This window comes from Nyctereutes procyonoides, unplaced genomic scaffold, assembly GCF_905146905.1.
Source record: "Nyctereutes procyonoides isolate TBG_1078 unplaced genomic scaffold, NYPRO_anot_genome, whole genome shotgun sequence".
In the NCBI taxonomy this organism is placed as follows: Eukaryota; Metazoa; Chordata; class Mammalia; order Carnivora; family Canidae; genus Nyctereutes; species Nyctereutes procyonoides.
Genome location: NW_026575133.1, coordinates 7,607,287 through 7,627,797, shown reverse-complemented (window position 1 = coordinate 7,627,797; position 20,511 = coordinate 7,607,287). Strand labels below are relative to the sequence as shown.

The 20,511-nt window shown below is 43.1% G+C and overlaps 1 protein-coding gene across 1 annotated transcript in view; it reads left to right on the top strand.

Moving 5' to 3' along the window:
* The window catches only part of ARL3 (ADP ribosylation factor like GTPase 3), a 35,033-nt gene extending 16,161 nt beyond the window's left edge, over positions 1–18,872 (top strand). The window contains exons 4-6 of the mRNA XM_055300607.1: positions 8,077–8,127; positions 9,630–9,815; positions 18,592–18,872. Of these exons, the coding sequence (XP_055156582.1) occupies positions 8,077–8,127; positions 9,630–9,815; positions 18,592–18,639 (285 nt within the window). The 3' untranslated portion in view covers positions 18,640–18,872. The remainder of the gene's footprint in view (positions 1–8,076; positions 8,128–9,629; positions 9,816–18,591) is intronic.
* The last annotated feature ends 1,639 nt before the right edge of the window (positions 18,873–20,511 follow it).

Here is a 20,511-nt window from a genome sequence, read left to right as displayed (position 1 = left end):
CTCTGTGTCTCTCATGAATAAATAAATAAAATCTTTAAAAAATTCATTTAAAAAATATATTTTTTTAATTTATTATGCTTCTCCCCACTGGAATGTAATGTCCACAAAGATAGGGACTTTGCTTCCCCTGCCCCGCCCCAAGTGTTGTATCCCCAGTGCTTAGAAAAGGGCCAAGTGAAATGGACAAAAATTTATAAGATACACTTCATTAGAATTTAAAACTTCTGCTCTGAGAAAGACACTGTTAAGAAAATAAAGCCACAGACTGGGGAAGATATTTGCAAAAACACATCAGATAAAGTACTCATATCTAAAATATACAAAGAGGGGCACCTGGGTGGCTCAGTTGGTTAAGTGTCCGACTCTTGATTTTGGCTCAGGTCATGATTTCGGCTCAGGTCATGATTTCAGGGTTATGAGATCAAGTCCCTTGTTGGGTTCCATTGGGCATAGAACTTGCTTAAGATTCTCTCTGTCTCCTTCTCTGCCCTCCCCACCCTCTAAAACACACACACACACACACACACACACACACACACAGCTCAACAATAAGAAAACAAACAACCCAATTAAAAATGGGCAAAAGACACCTCACCAGTGAAGATACAGAGATAAGTATATGAAAAGTGCTTAACATCTTAGGAAACAGAAAATTAAAACAATGAAATTCCACTACATACCTACCAGAATGGTTAAAATCCAAAATGCTGACAAAGAGAAAAAACAACAGGAACTCCTATTCATTGCCAGTGGGAATGCAAAATGGTACAACCACTTTGGAAGACAGTTTGCATTTTCTTACAAAACTAAGTATAATCTTACCAAACTATGTGATCCAGCAATCACTCTTTGAGGAGTCTACCCAATTAGATGACAACTTATGTCCACACAAAATTCTGCACATGAATATTTATAGCAGCTTTATTCATAATACCAAAAATTGGAAGCAACTGAGATGTCTTGCAGTAGATGAATGAATAAATGAATTGTGTACATCTATATAATATTATTTCTTGCTAATAAGAAATGAAAAAAAATTTTTAAATGAGCTATTCAGCCCCAAAAAGACATGGAGGAGACTTAAATGTGTATGGCTAAGTGAAAGTCAGTCTGAAAAAGGATATGTACTCTCCGTTTCCAACTATATGACATTTTGAAAAAGGCAAACTATAGAATTTAGTAAAAATCTCTACAAGTAAAAAATTAGTGGTTGCCAGAACTCCCAGGGGAGAGTGGAGGGATAGATGAATAAGTGACATATAGAGGATTTTTAGAGTGACAGAACTATTCTGTATGAAACTATAAGGTGGATACATGTTAATATGGGTCAGTCAAAACCATAGAACTTTAAAATACAAAGAATGAACCTGATGTATTGGTTCAGTACTGGTTCACGAATTGTGAGAAATGCATCACACTAATGCAAGATAATAATGCAAGTTACTAGGGGAGACTGGGGGAGGGAATGGAGGTGGGGTAGGTATATAGAACTATCCAATTATTTTGTAAATAAAAAACTGCTTAAAATTAAATTAATTAAACTGTAGATTCAACTCAAATCATTATGCTATACACCTTAAACTTATACAGTGCCATATGCCAATTATATCTCAATAAAACTGGTGGAGGATGAGCTTGTGTTTTTTGAGTCAAGAGTTAGGAAAAAGCAGGTGCCTGAGAGAAATAACAATTCAGTCTGTTCATCTGCTAGATTAAGGTACTTTGAAAGAAATAACCCAAATAAGAGTAATACATAAGGACATTCGTGACCATGAGGCTAAATAAGGAGGCCTCAACTTTTCTTGTCTACAGGTCAGGGTAATTTTAAAGCACAAGCTCTCACACTTTGAGGGTAGACTGACTGCAAGGTAGTTGTAACATGACCCAGATTCTACACCACTTATTAGCTGAGAGTGCCCAGGAATAATCGGAAAATCCAGTAAAAGTCAGTTCTGAGCTACTCCAGAGGAGCTTTCTCCAGCTACTTTAGGCTGCCAGTTCCAGACAGGGTTTTGGATTCTGAGTTAACCTTTCATTATTTTCCTGTGCCGTTTGAGATTAAACAAGTCTGGGGGAACAGCTGAGTCCCCAGGGTTAGATTCTAAGGCCTTGTGACTCAGCCCTGTCTGCCAGTTTCATAAACAGCTTGGAGTGGCAGTGGTTGATGGGTTAGGTTATATTAGTTTGTCTGTATTTAATAGTCTTTCATTATTGGTTAAGAAGACCTATTACTCTAGTCTCCACACTGCCTAGAAGAGTAGGGTTGAAGCTTGACACAATTAATTGCCTAGTTAACTTTTCTCATTTATCTCTAGAGTGCAATCAGAAATTCTTTATTTTTTTAACAGACACATTCAGTGTCATGATCAGACTATTACATTTAGCAATCAACAGCATGTGTGCAAAAAAATAAATCTACATTAAAACCCTTTGTTGGAATGCTTTATATTTTCCATGGAACAGAAACAAAAACAACCTATTATGCAATTAGTCACAAATACAGTCCTCTAGTTTTTTGCCCATACACATGAGTATTGTCTAAAACATGTCTTCTTTGTAGCACATAGGGCCGGCCACCACTGTGCTTAGCTGAGGCCACAAATCTGTTATAACCTGTAGCTTCCCTGTCGCTTCTCTGGTTCTCCTCTCCTGCTAAGCTTTGCTTCCTGGCAGTAGTGAAAACCCACTGTCACTGCCATAGCCACTGCAGCTACTGGAACCGCCATAGGCACCTTGGTTTTGTGGTGTGGCAAAGTACTGGCCTCCACTACCATAAGACCCAGAGCTTCTGCCTCCAAAATTTCCTCCTTTCGGGATCCCTGGGTGGCTCAGCGGTTTAGGCCCTTTGGCCCAGGGCGCAATCCCTGGAGACCCGGGATTGAATCCCACGTCAGGCTCCCGGTGCATGGAACCTGCTTCTCCCTCTACCTATGTCTCTGCCTCTCTCTCTCTCTCTCTGTGTTATTTACTATCATAAATAAATAAAAATTTAAAAAAAGATTCAAAATCTCCTCCTTTCATGGCTCCAAAATTTGAGGATTGATTGTTGTAATCATTATGGCTTCTGCCACCTCCAGAGTTGCTTCCATCATTAGTAAATCTGTAAGAGCCATCCCCACTGCTGCCATGTCCACCACCACCTTGACTGCCACCAAAGCCACCTCACCCACTAAAGTTCCCTCCATGACCAAAGTTGTCATTCCCACCAAAACTACCTCCACGACCACCACTGAAGTTTCCAGAACCACTCCAACCTCTTTGGCTGGATGAAGCATTAGCCATCTCTTGCTTAGAGGGGGCTTTCCTTTCTTCACAGTTGTGCCCATTCACAGTATGGGATTTCTGAATGACAATCTTGTCTACAGAGTCATGGTCATCAAATGTTACAGAAGCTAAACCTCTCTGTGCCACCGCCTCGGTCAGTCATGATCTCAATCACTTCAGTTCTCCCATACTGTTCAAAATAATCTCTTGGGGACGCCTGGGTGGCTTACTGGTTGAGCCCTAGCCTTTGGCCCAGGGCGTGATCCTGGACTTCCAGGATTGAGTCCTGCGTCGGGCTCCTGGCATGGAACCTGCTTTTCCCTCTGCCTGTGTCTCTACCTCTCTCTCTCTCTCTGTCTATCATGAATAAATAAAATCTTTAAAAAAATAATAATAATCTCTTAGATGATCTTCAGTGTCTTCTTTCATGCCACCAACAAAACTCTTTTTCATAGTTAAGTGGGCACAAGGCCTTTGAGAATCTTGAGACAGCCCTCTTTGGTCCCACAACTCTTCCATTTACCTTATGTGGCCTTGCATTCATGGCTGCATCCACCTCCTTCACATTGGTGTACATGACAAACTCAAAGCCTCTGGAGCCCTTGGTGTTAATGGTGGTCATGGATCTCTCATTACTACATAAGCCATAAGCATTCCCCATTGCTCAGAATGGCCCCTCAGATTCTCATTAGTTGTTTCAAAGCTCAAATCTCTGATGAAGAGCCTCCACAGCTGTTCAGAGTCTTTGGGAGACCCTGACTTAGACGTGATGGCAGTGGGAGGGGAAACTTTAACAATGCTTACTTGGCGGTGTCCATAGGCAGAAAGAAGTAGTCCCAAGAAATTCTTTAGAGGAGGTGTTGACAAACTGAATCAGCCTGCCTCCTATTATTATATAGTCTGAGCTAAGAATGGTTTTTATATTTTAAATGGTTGAGGGGAAAAGTTGAAAGAATAAGATTTCATGACACATGAAAATAATGTGAAATTTAAAGTTAGAGTCCATAAATAAGTACTATTGGAACACAGCCACATCCACTTGTTTACAGATTTTTTTTTTTAAGATTTTATTTATTCATGAGAGACACAGAAAGAGAGAGAGAGAGAGAGAGGCAGAGACACAGGCAGAAGGAGAAGCAGGCTCCATGCAGGAAGCCTGATGTGGGACTCGATCCTAAGTCTCCAGGATCAGGCCTGGGCTGAAGGCGGCGCTAAACCGCTGAGCCACCCAGGCTGCCCCGTTATGGATTTTTTATGGTTGCTTTTGCACTACAGCAGCAAAGTTCAATAGTTATGAAGAGATTACATAGGCCACAAAGCCTAAAATATTTACCACCTGACCCCTTACAGGAAAAGACTGACAGACCCCACTTTTGAGCATTAAATTGTTGTCTAGAGGTTTGAAAGAGTCAGGACAACTCCTAAAAGTGCCAGGTATTCTCAGGGAAGATGATGTTGAGAACTGCTGACTTCAGCTTTCATGATTTGGGGGAAGCGACTAAGAAAAAAAACTTGAGGGGTCATAGAAGGGAGGGGACAAAAGATCTTCCATTTCTCTTAGGCCTGAAGGTAACAGTTTTTTGATAGATTAAAAATACACAAATTTTTTCAAGATATTGTCATATTACTCCTAAGCTCCATTTACTTTATTATCAGTTCTGTGTTCAGATGCAACATAATAGAAACAAAGTAACTTTGTCATCATTTCCATATCCAAAGTGTAGGACATCAAGTGAGGTAGATCTCAACCAACCATCACTTACACTGTTTCTGTGATATCACTTGAGCTTCAATACTTCTAGAGCACAAATAATCAAAAACCTTATTACCCAGAAGCCTCATTTCTCAGTTTCAACTTCCTCTTAGACTTTTCCTGGAGCTAACATACAAAGCCCACTTCTTAGTGTCATCTTTCCTTATCTCTGCCTATCCCTCTTGATGAGAAATACGTAGGAGCAGTAAAATGGCCAAAAGGTGGCAGCAGGAGGGAAGAGGAATGGAAACTAGAGGAGAGACAAAGAGCCCTCCATTCACATGGCTGGATAACTAGTCTCTGGGTATCTGGAGTTGGATTAAACTTCCATCAAGAAAAAAATCTTCTCTGGCTCTTCCTCCCACAACCAAATAAAACTTTCAAAGCAACTGCCAAGGAAGATATGAATTGGCTTTGCTCACGTAAAGCATCATTCTAAGTGCCGTGGAATATAACTTCATTTTAGAATAGCTTTATGCAACCTTTTTTTTTTTTTAAGATTCTATTTATTCTTGAGGAGCACAGAGAGAGAGGCAGAGACGTAGGCAGAGGGAGCAACTTCATTTTTGAAGACCATAATGTTTTGTTTTTGTTTTTTTAATTTTTCTTATTTTTAAGGGATGCCTAGGTGGCTCAGCAGTTAAGCATCTGCCTTTGGCCCAGGGTGTGATCCTGGAGACCCGGGATCGAGTCCCACATCGGGCTCCCTGCATGGAGCCTGCTTCTCCCTCTGCCTGTGTCTCTGCCTCTCTCTCTCTCTCTCTGTGTCTCTCATGAATAAATAAATAAAATCTTTTAAAAATAAATAAATAAAAATAAACCGTCTTTCCAAACCTCCCTTCTCTCCATTTGTGTTTCATCATATCAAACATCAATTTCTTAACTGTATCTTTGTCTTCTCAGCCTTGTCTCAGTTTCCTCTTTGCACTCTTACCTTCCTACTCACACTCTGCTCCCAAGTAGATTTTCTTACTTTGTAAATTTCTTTCTTGCCCAGTGACTTGCTCCCTGCCTTCAGGCAGCCTTCTGAGCCCGGAAACCCCCTCCCAGTGATCACTTAACCCTTTCTTCTTCCCTCCCATCTTCTTGCACTGATGCCTGAGTGAAGATCATCCTAATCCACTGTAGACTCCCCACTAATTCCAATCAATTCTATATTTGTATTGAGATTTACTTTCCCATTGCATTGCTTCTTTCCACATCTATGTTTATACGACGCCTGCTATTTTAAAAATGCCAGACCCTCTGGGGAAAAAACAAAGCTACCACCTTGTTCTCCATGCTGACTTATCAGACAATCAGTATCAAATCTGGGGTATCTGTGGGCAGAGCCCATTAATGTATGTATTGACATTGAGTCACAGTAATATTGACAACAACAATAATAAGGCTGCAAAAAAAAAAAAAAATTACCGAGACCAAACACATCCATCTTTCCTCTTCCTGTGATTCTCCATGAAAGAAGCATAGGTAGAAACGTAGGGTATTCAGAGGAACAGCTGAAACTTGGTTCCTGGTATAACATTTAGTATGAGTGACTCTAAGTGAGAGAGCACCAAGGAAAGGAATTTTTTTCTTTCAAAAGAGAGCGAATGTTCAGAGTAGCACAGAATTTGACATGCATACAGTGCATTACAGTGTACCAGTTTATGTAATTGAAGGGAGGTAAAGGTGAGGCTTGCAGATTGTTCTTTGCTGTTTTTATGTGAATATGCTTTCCCAAAGGAGTGTTTTCATAATACCATTAGTTTAAAAACAATTTTAAATTCTTTAAAAAAAGTTTGCAAATTTGATAATTTTTTAAGATTAGCAACTGGGAAAACATTTAATATGTCTCTAGTGGAAAAAAAGGCCTATAAGGGGCTCCTGGCTGGCTCAGTTGGAGGAACATGTGACTCTTGACATGAGTTGGAGCCTCACATTGGGTTGTAGAGATTACTTAAATAAATAATATTTTTAAAAGGCCAACAAAATTATATCTATATTTTTTTTTAATTATGAAGAAAAACTAGAAGGGAACTTTCACAAGAAATTAAAATAATTAATGTATTTGGGTTCTATAACTAGATAATTTTTCTCTTTTGGTCTTATTTCATTTCCCTTATTGTTATTTACGCAATTAATAAAATTCAGTGATGGGAGATAAAGCTTGAGATTTATACTTTACGGTGACTCTTAAGACTTGTCTTAGGTCTGGCAAAGCTTATGCCCTTTCTATTCCCAATACTTGATCTTAACCTCTCAGCAAGCCTGAGAAGGTGGGAATGAAATGGAGATCAGTGGGTCTCCTCCCTTGGCACCTGAAATCAGTGTATAGTTAAGACTGCAGAATGTACTTTCAGAGCCATGATGTTCCAGGACTGTGGTATTTGTAAATGCCTCAAAAAACTATCCCTTCCTGACAATGTGGACTTTACTGTCAGGTAGGCCTGAGTTTGAATTCCAGTCTTGTTAGAACTTGGGCATTGGGCAGCCTGGGTGGCTCAGCAGTTTAGGGCCACCTTTGGCGGGGGGCATGATCCTGGAGACCCAGTCCTGCGTAGGGCTCCCTGCATGAAGCCTGCTTCTCCTTATGCCTGTGTCTCTGCTCCTCTCTCTCTATGTGGGTCTCTCGTGAATAAATAAATAAATAAATCTTAAAAAAAAAAAAAAAGGACTTGGGCATAATACTTAACTTCTTTAGGCTTTTGTTTATCTACATATAAAATGGGAAGATAATGTAACCTATCTCATAGAGTTGTAACAGGGATTGATAGGGTAAATCTAAACAAGAATTTTTAGTGAATGTATAATAAATGTACCTATTTTTATCCTGCTTGGCTTTCCTGACATCTACTTTGAAGCTTTGTTTGGCATATTTTCTGGGTATCCGTATTTAATCAATCAGTTAATTAATTAATTTGTTTATTTGGCATCCATAGATGAGGTAAGACTTTTCAGCCAGTTTCCATTTGCTGTGCTAATGAGAAATCTGACTGAGGATCCTCTGCTCCTTCTGCAGAAGGTACCCTGTCTTTTTCCATTTCTGCTTATTGAAGTAACCTTCTTTTACTTTACAGATATATGTCATTGACAGTGCAGACAGAAAAAGATTTGAAGAGACGGGTCAGGTAAATAATTCTTCTGTTGAGATATTTTCCAAATAACTAGGTATTCATTAATCTACCTTGTAAATGTATGAGAGCGAGGGAGGTATTTTTTGTTTAACCTTTGCAGTTTAAACAACGCAGTCATTCTGGCAAGCAAGCAAAAATACCAGTTACCAAAAAAAAGTTGCATGAAAGGAAATTAGTTGAGAGTCCCTTAAACTATTTTTTAATGATAGCCTTTTAGTTTTAGTCAAATTAAATAAATAAGATAGAAGTAAATGGAACTTACCCCCATGCCCAAAAGCTCTTCAGGGTTCTTCCCAGGCCACTTAGAAATGAACCCAGAGGAACAATTCACTTGTCATTTCTACGTACATTTTTCAATACCAGCTAATTGATCCAAGGGTACCTCTGACAAATTTGTGAAGGGATGGGAAGAAATATGTAAGCCAAGACTAAGTTCCTCTTGTTTCCAATCAAGAGGTAGATATACTTTGAACCCAAATGTGCCTTAAAATGCAAAGTACATGTCAACATGATTACATGGTGAGATTTGTGTACACAATTTTAAATAGAGAAGCAGTGGGCATAGACCATTTTACCCAGATGGAGTATACTGATAAGAAGCAAAGAGTAGAATGACCTCTTTAGGAAAGTGTGCAGAGTCCTTGGCCTATATCCTAAACTATCACAGGTGGCCTTCCAAAAGTAGCATTCCCCGTGTTTATGTTCCTTTTTCCTAAAAATTAGTTTGGGAACTCTTTTCCATACCTTGATGATTTCTATATCATCACTCATGTGAATCAATGCTAAACATGATCTTAGAGGTAAAAAAGTTATAAAATGATCTGTCTCTTGAACTATCCAATTCCCTTTGACAGCCCAAGTGTCCTAAGTAGCTAAAATGAGAGTTTAATAGGGAAGAGTTGGGTCCTTTCAGGTAAATACACACCATCTCCTATGCTTATTGCAGACAGAATCAACATACAATTAAGACCCCAACCAATAACCAAAATATCAGACATACTGCCAGGTGGACTAAGATAATTATTCTAGGATGTGAGTTTGATGAAGTGCAGTGCACATGCATTCTTGCTTTGAAAGTAAGATTAATGAAGCAGAATTATAAACTCTAAAGTCATTGTCATTTCTAGTTTAAAAATGTGTGTGTGTATTGAAAGTCATTTGTAGATAGCAGTCCTAAATTTTAAATATCTATCTACAACTTGTTTTCTCCTTTGACCAGTGTTTCTCAATGATCTCTGAATCCATAGCAGAGCCACCTGTTGAAATGCAGATTCCTAGGCCCTATCTCAGACTTTCCAAAGTCAGCATCTCTGGGATGGGCCCAGGAATCTGCCGGGAAATTCTTCCATAGGCTCAAGTTTGAGAACCATTGCCCTTGGAAGTTGTTAGTTTATTAGCTTAACACTTCTGTTTGTTTTTTTTTTCTAATTAAAAGTACATGGTTAAATATCATAGATTTCATCCTTCCCTTCCCATCCATTCCCAAAATGATCCAGGAACTAGCTGAATTACTGGAGGAAGAAAAACTAAGTTGTGTGCCAGTGCTCATCTTTGCTAACAAGCAGGATTTGCTCACGGCAGCCCCTGCCTCTGAAATTGCAGAAGGACTGAACCTGCACACCATCCGCGACCGTGTCTGGCAGATCCAGTCCTGCTCAGCTCTCACAGGAGAGGGCGTTCAGGTGAGATTACCAGAAGGCTCAGTTACCTGGCAACATGGTGCCCAACCAACATAGTCTGTCTTATTGGTTGAACTGAGCTAGATAGAAAGAAGATATAAAACAAATAGCCTTTGATTGGCAGATGAACCACTCCAGGATGTGAAGGGCATGGAGGAGTTCGGTTCTTTTTTACTTAGCAACCAATCTGATAATCATTAACTGTTGCAGGAAAGCCATAGATAAACCACCCCACTTGAGGGACAAACTACCCCATTGGGTAGGAGGTCAGAACAGAAGATCTTCAAAGATGCTTTCTAACTAGGATTCTTTGATCATTGGGTTGGGGGTTTTGTGTTGTGTCTAATATTATGGATGCTAAATACTTGTGCTCCCAAGGTAACAGCCATCAACAATCATGCATACCAGTTACCCTAGAAGGGTTTTGATTTTTCTCTTGGCTAACTCCACTGCCCTCAGGGCTGGTGTCTCTCCTGCTACTTCAGGTTGGTTTCCCACAGGGAGGCTTCTGCTGACAGCCCCACACTTTATACTGAGGAACTGCAAACTGGAAGAGCATTCTCCCCCTCATTTGATATGAATTTAGGGCAGAAAATGGTTGTATCCCAGATACCTGAGAGCCTACATCTTCAAAGAATGATAGTTTCAGCTCTGATGCTTCCCACCAAGCAGCCTCAAACCCATTGACACTCAGGGCTGCTTCTTTATTCTGGAGCCCCAGAATGCCGCACAGACTTCATTTTTTTAAACATCTGGTGTACCTGCCAGGGAAGTGACAGTGCTGTGAGAACCAGACAGTACTATTCAAAGATGCTGGGGGGGTTTAACAACATCTGAAGAAATGATATCTTCCCTCTTTGCCATATGGCGTGTGTCATAACTGCATGGCCAGTTTGCTTTTCTCTCAATTTGGTCCGTTGTGATTGGATTCTCAATTTTTGTCCTGCAGCCTCTTTCTATTTCCCTTCTAATGCTCTTCTTCCCTCTCCCCTAAGACATTTGACATTGATTGGTCTTAAAACTATCTGACTGTTTTTATCTCAATCAAATAGTCGCTTCCAAGAATTATCTCAGTTGTTCCATCTGTTTGCTGCTTTGGCTTTTTTCTTGTTACACAAACAGCCAGAGCCCGCTTCTATGCTTGGCCTCTAGATTGGAGGGCAGACCAGTCTTCACAGGAGGAGCACCTCCTCCAGACTCCTCAATCCACGAAGCTGTGTGTGTGTGTGTGTGTTGGGGCTTTCAAGTAGCCAGAGTGGCTGGCCCTCGGCTGCATCCCCAGAACAGATGCTGGAACTCTGGGGGGGTGGGGGGTCTCTGTGAGATTTAGGTTTGGGAGGGGGCCAGTGTTGAGTCTTAGGTATTTCCTTTAGTCCCAGACTCTGGTTAGGAAAGTAATATAGTCTCATTGTTAATCATGTACAAGTATATAAAACTAAAACCTGAAAAGTTCTTTCCTCCCCTCTAATCCCACTTGACAAAGGAACTAATCACACTAGTAGTTTTTTCTTCTCAAGTCTCTTCTATAAATTGCAATTACATATGTGATTATAGGTCTATCAGGTTTCAAATTAAGTGCATTTTTCAGTTTAATTTATAAGCTGATCCAACAAGTATACTACAACCCAGCATGTTTTTGATAGGTAAACTCTGATCATTTTATTTAGCTTCTCACTGTAAAAAAAAGAAACCCAAGTTTTGCCTAAGGCGGTTCCCTGGTTTGTGCATAAAATGGTATTCACGAGGCCTGGGGTTATTTTGGTGAGGAGGCGGCCCGGGGAAAAGATAATAGCTTTCTTGTGTTTGTACAAACTACCTCAGGAAGAGGATTCTGCCTTTCTAACTGGTTTAGAACACAAATACAGAAAATAGAGAACAGGGGTGCCTGGTTGCCTCAGTTGGTAGCGCTTGCGACTCTTGATCTTGGGGTTGTGAGTTCAAGCCCCATATAGGTATAGATAACTTAAAAATAAAAAGGGAAGGTAGAGAGTGTCTTGAGTTGCAGACTCCAAAGGTGGTACTAGAGAAAATGTATGTTGTAGTCATATCCCTGAGAAAATGGGAATTGACAGCTCCGTAATCTTCCCTGGGCCAGAGTATTGAAAGGAAGAAAAAGCAAAGCTGGAATTAACAGTGAGGCTCTTGTTTCTTCAATCAGCCTTAAGGATGGATGTCAAAGGAGGACTAGAGTTATCTAGAATCAGTATTTAGAGTATTGGCATTCAAGTCAAGGGTGCTTCTTCAGAGGAGCCTGGAGGTTGGGAGAGAGCACTCCTTATTGTCTGTCCAGCCCCCACTCTCCTCCTGCAGTCAGGCAGAGATTAGGAAGGTAGAGAGCTCTGTGTTCCTGGCTATGTCAACCATAAGAATGGAGTTCCCTTTAAGTAACAGGATCTTTATGCCAAAAAAGAGGCAGGAAGCTATCAGACCCACGGTGGGGATAGGCAAGGGTGGTCTTTAAAATCAACCAGTTTGAATCAACTGAGATAAGTCATGTGTGGTTTGATTTTGTTCAGAAAGTGCTTCTCAGACCAGGGACCTTCAGCAAGCAGGTTCGCAGGAAATGATATCAAGAGAGATACAACAAAGAACTGTGAACAAGAAAAATAATGATTTTATATGGAGGAGAAATAGTTTGAAGGTCACTTAATTAGTTTAGTAGATAGTACCATGGTGTATAGAATTGGGTAGTTAAGACTGGGATTTCAAGGTTAATGAGATTAGATTATGGTTAATAGAATGACATAAATTTAGAGAATTTAACCATTATTTGAAATGAGTTATTTAATAAAAATGTTAATTAAGAAGGGAATCTGCTGTCTATTGTCCTCTAATGGTAACCTTTGGGGAGGGAGAAAGGTCGGGGAGTTTTCTGTGGAAACACTTTTCATTGTGAGGCACCGATTGACCGACTGTGTCCCTCCCTCAGGTAATGCCTCCTACCTCAGCTCTTGCCCACTCAGCCAGTTTCTTGGGTTTCACTTTAAAAAGAGTCACTTACATGGAATTCTTTTCTTGCATTGCTTAGGTCAAGTGCAGGCCTTTAATAATTCTTATTAATTAAGGCTTTGAGTATTCCTTAAAATCAAAGACGTCACTAGAAAAATGTCCATAAGATCACTTTCAGGCATTGGATACTGTGTCATGAAGACTAAAATGCCCTTAATTCCTATTTCATCCTTCCACTCTTCCCTCCCACCCTTCCACCTACTACTCCCTGAAAGCTAGTCAGCCATGGGCAAACCTACCAAAATGATCAGACATTAAATGGATCAAGTAACATCTGGCACTGCAGTTCTAATGACCCTGAAAGAAGATGTACAAAGGTTTTTTTTTAAAGACCTGGGATTTCTGTTACAGTTTCAGGTATTCAAAGACAGTGTCCCTATTTGCATTGTGTCTGAGCATAGGGGTTTAATCTAAACACATTTGTGAGACGGGTCTCACACCTGTAAGTAACAGCCTCCAGTGGGTGAGCAGATCCGCTAGATAAGTGAGCTAAACCCTCCCGATGGATAAGGCAAATAGATTGCTTCTGCTTAGCTGAGTAGCTTAAACACATGATTTGAGACTATGAAAGTGAACGATTCCTGGGATGGATTTGAGATTCTTGCTCTACCTGATATTCTTTTTTTTTTTTTTAAGATTTTATTTATTTATTCATGAGAGACACACAGACACAGGCAGAGGGAGAAGCAGGCTCCATGCAGGGAGCCTGGTGTGGGACTCGATCTCAGGTCTCCAGGATCAGACCCTGGGCTGAAGGCAGCACTAATCCGCTGAGTCACCCGGGCTGCCCATCTACCTGATATTCGGAAGGCAAATATGTGCGATCTTTACAAGGACAGGCAGCGCATATGTTGTTCAACATCCCTGCGCCGGCTATGGAAATGGATTTTTGAGGGCTTCGGGAGAGTTGAGAACAGGTCTCTCTTTGCCTGATTGACGGCAATGGGGAGGCCTGGCCATCATGTGATTTAGGCAGGTTTTCATGGGAAACCTTCAAGAGCAGAGCCTAGGTAAATGGCACTAGAAGCTGAAAGAGAACATCAATCTTGGAAGCTGTCCTGCTGAGAGGCCCACAGTCCAGAGGGTGGTCGGAAGAGGCCCAAGTATATCAAGGGGCTGAATGCAGAGAAAAGGGAATCTGAACTATATCTGGGATGGGAAACCTGCAAACCCCCCCCCCCCCCACAAGGCTGACTTGGAAGCAGCCTCCCTGCATGCCCTCGGGGCTAGGCCCTATCCCAGTGCACAGCATCTAGCTCCAGGAGTCCCTTCTTCCCCCTGGGTGTCTAGAAAATGGTTAACAGAGGATCTGGCTTAGAGCCAGAGAAAGGTGGAGAAATCAATCCCTCTTCTACCTACAAACCTGAATTGGAACCCTGAACCACAGCTCTCCTCTGCTCTTATAGTTATATGTGGTTGAAGATATCCCCTCTCTAAAATGCTGTATGTGTTTAATTAAAATTATACTGGATTAGAATTTCCTTTCAAAGCAGAGATCAGCAATTTCAGCCTGGTCTCCAGCCTCAGTCATAACAGAGGCCTGCCTCCACTAGGAGCTCTGAGCTAGCAGATTTCCCTACGGATTACTCTCCGTGCCCTCCACCTTCTGCTCACCTTTTTTCCCACATCTCTTCCACATTCTGTCTTCCTTCTCCAAACAAGAGTCATGATCCAGCTCACAATCCTCTCGCCTACATGGAAAAGACCACCAACTATCTGAGCCCTGCCTGATGTGAGCTTTGCACACCACCACTAAACATTCACTAGCTAAGTTTCTCGTTTTTGTTTCTTTTTTTCCTTGATTGAGGGGACTTATCCCTTAATAAGCCAACAGAATTTCAGTATTTTAAAAAATGACATTCACCACTTCTTTCTAAGGCCTGACATCAGTTATTTTTTACTCCAAGTGTACATGGAACTGCTTATCTACAAGTCAGACCTCAGGTTTATTTTTAAATTTTCAAGCCTCTTTATAGACCAAGAAAGCAAACTCGAGACATGTGATTTTGCTACCTCTCTGATGCAGTACCCTTTGTCACCAGAAAAAATATTGATAGCAATATTTTATGTATGCTGCCTTCAACTACACCTTGACTCCTTGAGCCCAGGGGCACAATGGGATAGGCTGCACTGCTCAGCAAGGGTGCAAGCTCCTCCCTTCTTAAAGCAGTTAACTAATGTGATCGGGTAGTCCTCCTGGCATTAAAAACCAGGCCCACGCAACCACGGCTACTACTGCTTCCTTCCAACCATCAGGCAGTGGTAGATACATGGTAGAGAGAGCAAGGTCAAAGGAGCATGGCAGTCGGAAGCCACTCTTCCCCTAGAAAGGAGCAGCATACCTCCAGGCTTGGAGTGCAGGGGCCTGGGACTTCTGTGTTTCCACCCACATGATTAGGGGCAGCCTTGTGTCTCCCAGTATTTATCGGAGGCAATCATATCATGACATAGTAAAATGTAAAAATGTTTTTCCTTTCCATAACGCTAAACCAAGCTCAGTTGAGGTCCAAGGACTCTCTTTAGTCTTAATGAATTGAAGCTAATCAATTCAGATTGGGTTTCAGCAAGGTTGGTCAGGGGAGGCACAGAGGAGGGACTACCCATGACTTCGTCATCCCATGACGAAGATCAGATGTGCAGAAATTTGGTCAAACCAGTTTTTAACAATAAAGGTCCAACCATTAAACAGACCTATGAGTTCACTTCCTTCTCTGGAGGCAAAGCAGTAACCTACTTCAGGTAGACAATCACCTTTTCTCAGTCATCTGTTTAAAAAAAAAAAAAAAGGCCTGGCCAAAGTAAGACAAGGGCAGTGCGGTGCACGGACAGGAGCCTGAGGAGCAGAAGGCCCCTCCTCTTGTTCTCCCTGAGTATGGAGTCGCACTGCAGGCAGTGGTCCGGCAGATAGTTAATACGCTGGGGTCGTGCAGCCGGGTAAATATATGCAGTCTTCCACATGCAGCCCGGGGGCTTGAGAGTTAAGTGACCAAAACCAGCTTTGGATACCTGGTGAGCTGCCTCAAAGCCACGCGGGTTGCTTGGCTGGGGGCACGTCCAGTGTGGTGGCCCTGCTGCCGCTGGGAGTCCTTAGGAACATGGACCCGGGTCTCCCCCCTTTCCCAGCTTCAGGGTGAGGCCTGCCTTCTCTCTGAGCTTGAGGCATTCACTGAGAGGTGCCACTGACTAAAGAGCATGGGTGCTGGAGTTCTTGCCTGGGTTCATGGCCTGCCCCTGCCTCACACAATTCTGTGTCCCCATTTCCTTATTCTGACTGGAAATTCTAACAGAACCTACTTCGCAGCGTGGTTATGAGGATTCATTTAAAAGATACCAGTTTAGCATCTGCTGTAGGCCAGATACCAGGATACCATGCTAGGCTCTGTAACCACCTCCTCAGGCCAGTCCAACACAGACCCTCCTCTCAGGGATCCCAGACAACACTACTGAGTTCCCCTTCCAGGGGCAACTTGGCACAGCTTGTCCCTACTTGATCGAAGGGGCATCATCCCCATTGACTGTGGCCTCCCCAACACCTCTTATCTCCAGCTCAGGTTCTCCCCTGGATAATAACAAGAAAGGTACAGCTCCTCAGCCTCCAGACACTGCAGACCAGGGCAGCCCCCAACCCCCCCCTCCCCCAGAGCCAGGGCAGCCACAAGCCTTTGTCCCATTTAAATCTCCCCATGCTTCCCACCCTCCAGGTTCCCACACTCTAGGCTAGAGGCGGCAGCTGTGGAGGGCCCAAGATCCCCCCTTCTCCCCTCCCCCCGCAGGTCAGCTGGTGGCTACTGACCTCTGAGCGCCCTCTGTCGGCAAGGCTGGCTGGAAGGGGCCTGCCACCCCTGGCCCTCATGGACATCTGGAAGACACTGCCTCTCAGCAGGACTCCCCGGGTTAAATCCCCTCTACCTCCATAACAGATACCCAGGAAGAATCTGCCCCTCACCCTCCACATTCTGCTTTGGGTTCCTGCAGCTGAGTAAATATTTTTCCTATCTCTTTTGACCGCATTCATGTTCAGTTACATACAATAAAAGAACACCCCCCCCCCCATAATCAGCCATAAAACAAGAGGAAAAAGTACCATTTGTGTAGTGTGGGAACACAGTTCTTGATTTCTCTGAGAGGATGATTTGATAAAATCAGCAAGTCTCTTTAGAGGAGAAAATATTGAGGTGCACACACCGTTGATAGTGTTTGTACGGGTTCCTGAAAGTGGAAAGTGCTAGAGAAGTGCTGAGCTATTCAGCTTCAAAGGCAAGGAGAAGATGGTTATCATACTCATCCCTCTTTTATTTGTAAAATCTTTTTGTCTCCTGGCAGGTGAGCATTTTTTTTTCCTGGAAACCAATTAGCTACTAAAATTAAACATGCTTCTTTAAATTAATCCTTTTCATAAAATGGTCTTAAAATTGGCCTCAGCTTTTCACAGTAAGTAGCTGACCCAGTTGTAACTGGAGACACATTTGGAGTCCATCTTCTCCCACCTCGGCGCTCCCCCATCCTTGCCCACACTGCTGCTGCCAGGTGCTGTCCACCTTTGGGCTTTGGGCCGTGGCCAGCCACATCTTGGCAAACACCCTAAAGTCTGCCCTGGGACAGCCAACGGATTATCTGGTTCTCCTGCCCAAGTGCCCTGATGGCAACTGGCAGAGTTTTAATCACTGTAAATTCAGGTTATGGTCAGATTAGCCAGGAGATAGGATGCCTGCTGGTTGTTTTGCAGTGATGTATTGTTTATGGGATTAATGCTCCAAACGGCCAAGGGTGTCAGCTGATATTTATTACTTTAAGCTGTCTCAGCTGTTCAGGTTCAACTACTAGCTCCATGGTCACAGGAAATGCAGGGCTCTGCATGTCATGAATGCCCTGAGATGTGCAAATGTGACTGGGACCTCAGCGAGTATGTGTTACAGATGCAGAGCAAAGGGATTCGTTGCAGGAGCCTTCTTTGATTTTGTTCTGGGCTTCTGAGGGAGCTCTGCACACCCCTGAAGGTCGGAGAGAGACTCTGGGGAATGGGGGAGCATTCAGAGATGGCTCCAGAGGGGGCTGAAAAGGAGGTCATCTCTGGCAGACCTGGCATCCAAGAGAAATCATGCTGCCTGCCAGGTGGCTGTAGACATTGTGTGGTTTTTACCGCTGCCCCTCTCCAGCCTAAGAGAGGACACTTTCAAGGTCACTGTGCCTTTAAGGGAACCTTCTCCCCGAGTCCCTCAGCTTGGTGGTGCTTAAAGCTGCAAGAATCAGACCAGCCCTTTGGAACCTCTGTGTAGTGCTGCACTAAGAGAAATAAATGCACATTGCCCCAGTGTGTGTCTAGTAACACACACTGCAGTTGGTTTGTTTTTCCAAAAAAATTTAATTTAACCCAAGTGTACACTGTCACACTGTAAACACACTGGGGCACCAGAAGGGTGGCTTATTGAATTTAATGCCCTGGCAAAGGTCAGCTTTTAGAAAAAGCCAAAAATGGCTGGAATCTCTGATAGCTCTTCAATCAGGCCTTGGATCCAGGCAGATGTGTTTATTTTTTCAGAGGGAGTTCCTGAGGATCCATCTCAAGTTCAGACACTGGGCACTCCCCTCCCATCTCCCTCCTGTGCTCTCCTCCCCAGGAGGCCACTGTCCCTAGTCACCCAAGTGGGCCCCTGGGGGTGGGGGAGGGAGGACCCAGGACACCCCCACTCCCCCCACTCCCTGCTGGGGCTTGAGTGTGTGGTGCCCTTCTTAAAACTAATACGCCTTTCTCTGCCCATTTCCCTTAAAGGACGGCATAAACTGGGTCTGCAAAAATGTCAGTGCAAAGAAGAAATAAAATCTAGACGAACGGAGAGACGCAGGAGCTGCGGGAGCTGAATTCTGTCCTGAAAAACACTAATTTGCTGCTTTCTGACCAAATGTTTTTCCATCTGTGTACAGCTACAGCTGTTTGAAGAGAGGGAACAACACAGTTTAAAAAGAATCCCCATTCCAGCAGTAGATTTAACTGATCTCTGAGGTTCAGTATCATTTTTCAAATAAAGGAATTATATTATTTCCTCTGCATAATTGAAATAGTATTAAATGTCTCAAAGCACATGATTAGAAAATGAGATCTTTTAAATGAGCAAGAGATTACATTGCAGTTTAGACAATTCCAGTGGGCTTTTCTTTCAAAAAAAAAAGAAGAAAGAAAGAAAGAAAGAAAGAAAGAAAGAAAGAAAGAAAGAAAGAAAAAGAGGAAGAAGCAGCTTATGCTGCATGCATTTATTTCCTGACCTGTCCCTTACATCCCCCTCCTCCCCCTCCCATGGTTCTGAAACCACAGACTGTGTTCTCTGGTGCTGGGCAGTGATTTTTACCATCACCAACCAAGCTAGGGTGGGAAGCGGCTGGTGGGGGGAGGGGAGGGATAGCAGATGATTAAACCATCTTGTCATGCAGGTAGGAGACTGTGTATGTAATCCTCACCCTTTGGAGAGAGAGGGGGAAAAAACCTTTCTTGCAAACAAGTCACCACAGAAACATACCTCATCCCCACCCCACCCCCCAACCCCCATGGCCAGCCACACAGGGAAGCAAATTCTTATGACTTCTGACTGTAATGACATCTGGAATGTAAGGAGAGGTGGGAGGTTTAATTCCAGAAAAATTACAAGGTCCTTAAAAAGCCCTCACATGGAGGGCTCAGGCTAGCGTAAACAGGCTTTCTCCAGTTCAGTGAAGCAGTGAGCCTCAGACTCTGAGATTAGCTGACTTCTCCATGGCCGTCCTATAGAAGGGATTTCTAAAGCTCAAAGAATTCTGTTTAAATGATCACAATAGGCTGCTGCTATCAGATTTTAAAAATAAATGCGGCTTTACCATGAACCTGCTCCACTGAGAAAAGGCTGGCAGATCGATTTTTAGAGGAGATCAATTTTTACAGTGCTGGCGACTTGGTGGTGTGGGATGCTCGTGGGTGGAGAGGGTTTGCTGCTGGGAAGAGCTTGGGTGTGTATGATCACCGATCGCTGGGGCCATGCCGTGGGGAGCCAGGGTCACCCTGGCTGCTGGCGTCCTCTGCATCTGTTAGCAAAATGTGCCTCTGAGAGTTGAATGGAGAAGAAGGGCAGGAGTGTCCTGCCCTGCATTGCCAAAAGAGCTTGTCTCCTGGAGCTGTAAGAAATCCCCAGCTTCAGCTGCAGACATGGGAAAGCAGGCCAGAGCCACACTCGGCTCCTGAATTGAACTCTGTTCTGGTGCCTGAGCGCAGGGGTTTTCAGAGTGTGAATAAGAGACTGTTCAGTGGCTAGTGGGTCCCGGGAGGCCAGCTGCCTTCTCATCCAGGGAGGTGGCCCTTCCCAAACCCACCAGGGCCTTGGAGCATACTAAAGGGATCACTCTAGCCCCTGGCCCTCAATCCTCAGCACTTTTTTTTTTTTTTTTTTTTTGACTAAGTTGTGCAGGTGAGGCTGCAGCAGGGCCAGATTCAAAGACGGTCTGGGGTGAAAATCATTAACAATGCCAGACATGAAAAGGTGCCCTGGGGGTTGCTGTGGACAGACCAGTAAGGACTTGCAAAACAAAAGCGGGTGAGGTTTTTTAAAGCGCCAAGCTACTTGTTCCCTGCAACCTCCCTCTCTGGCTTCTCTGTCTCCCCCAGGTGCCTCTCTCTTTGAACAGAGGCAAAACAGAATGATAAGGAACCAGAAATCTGTCTTCTGTG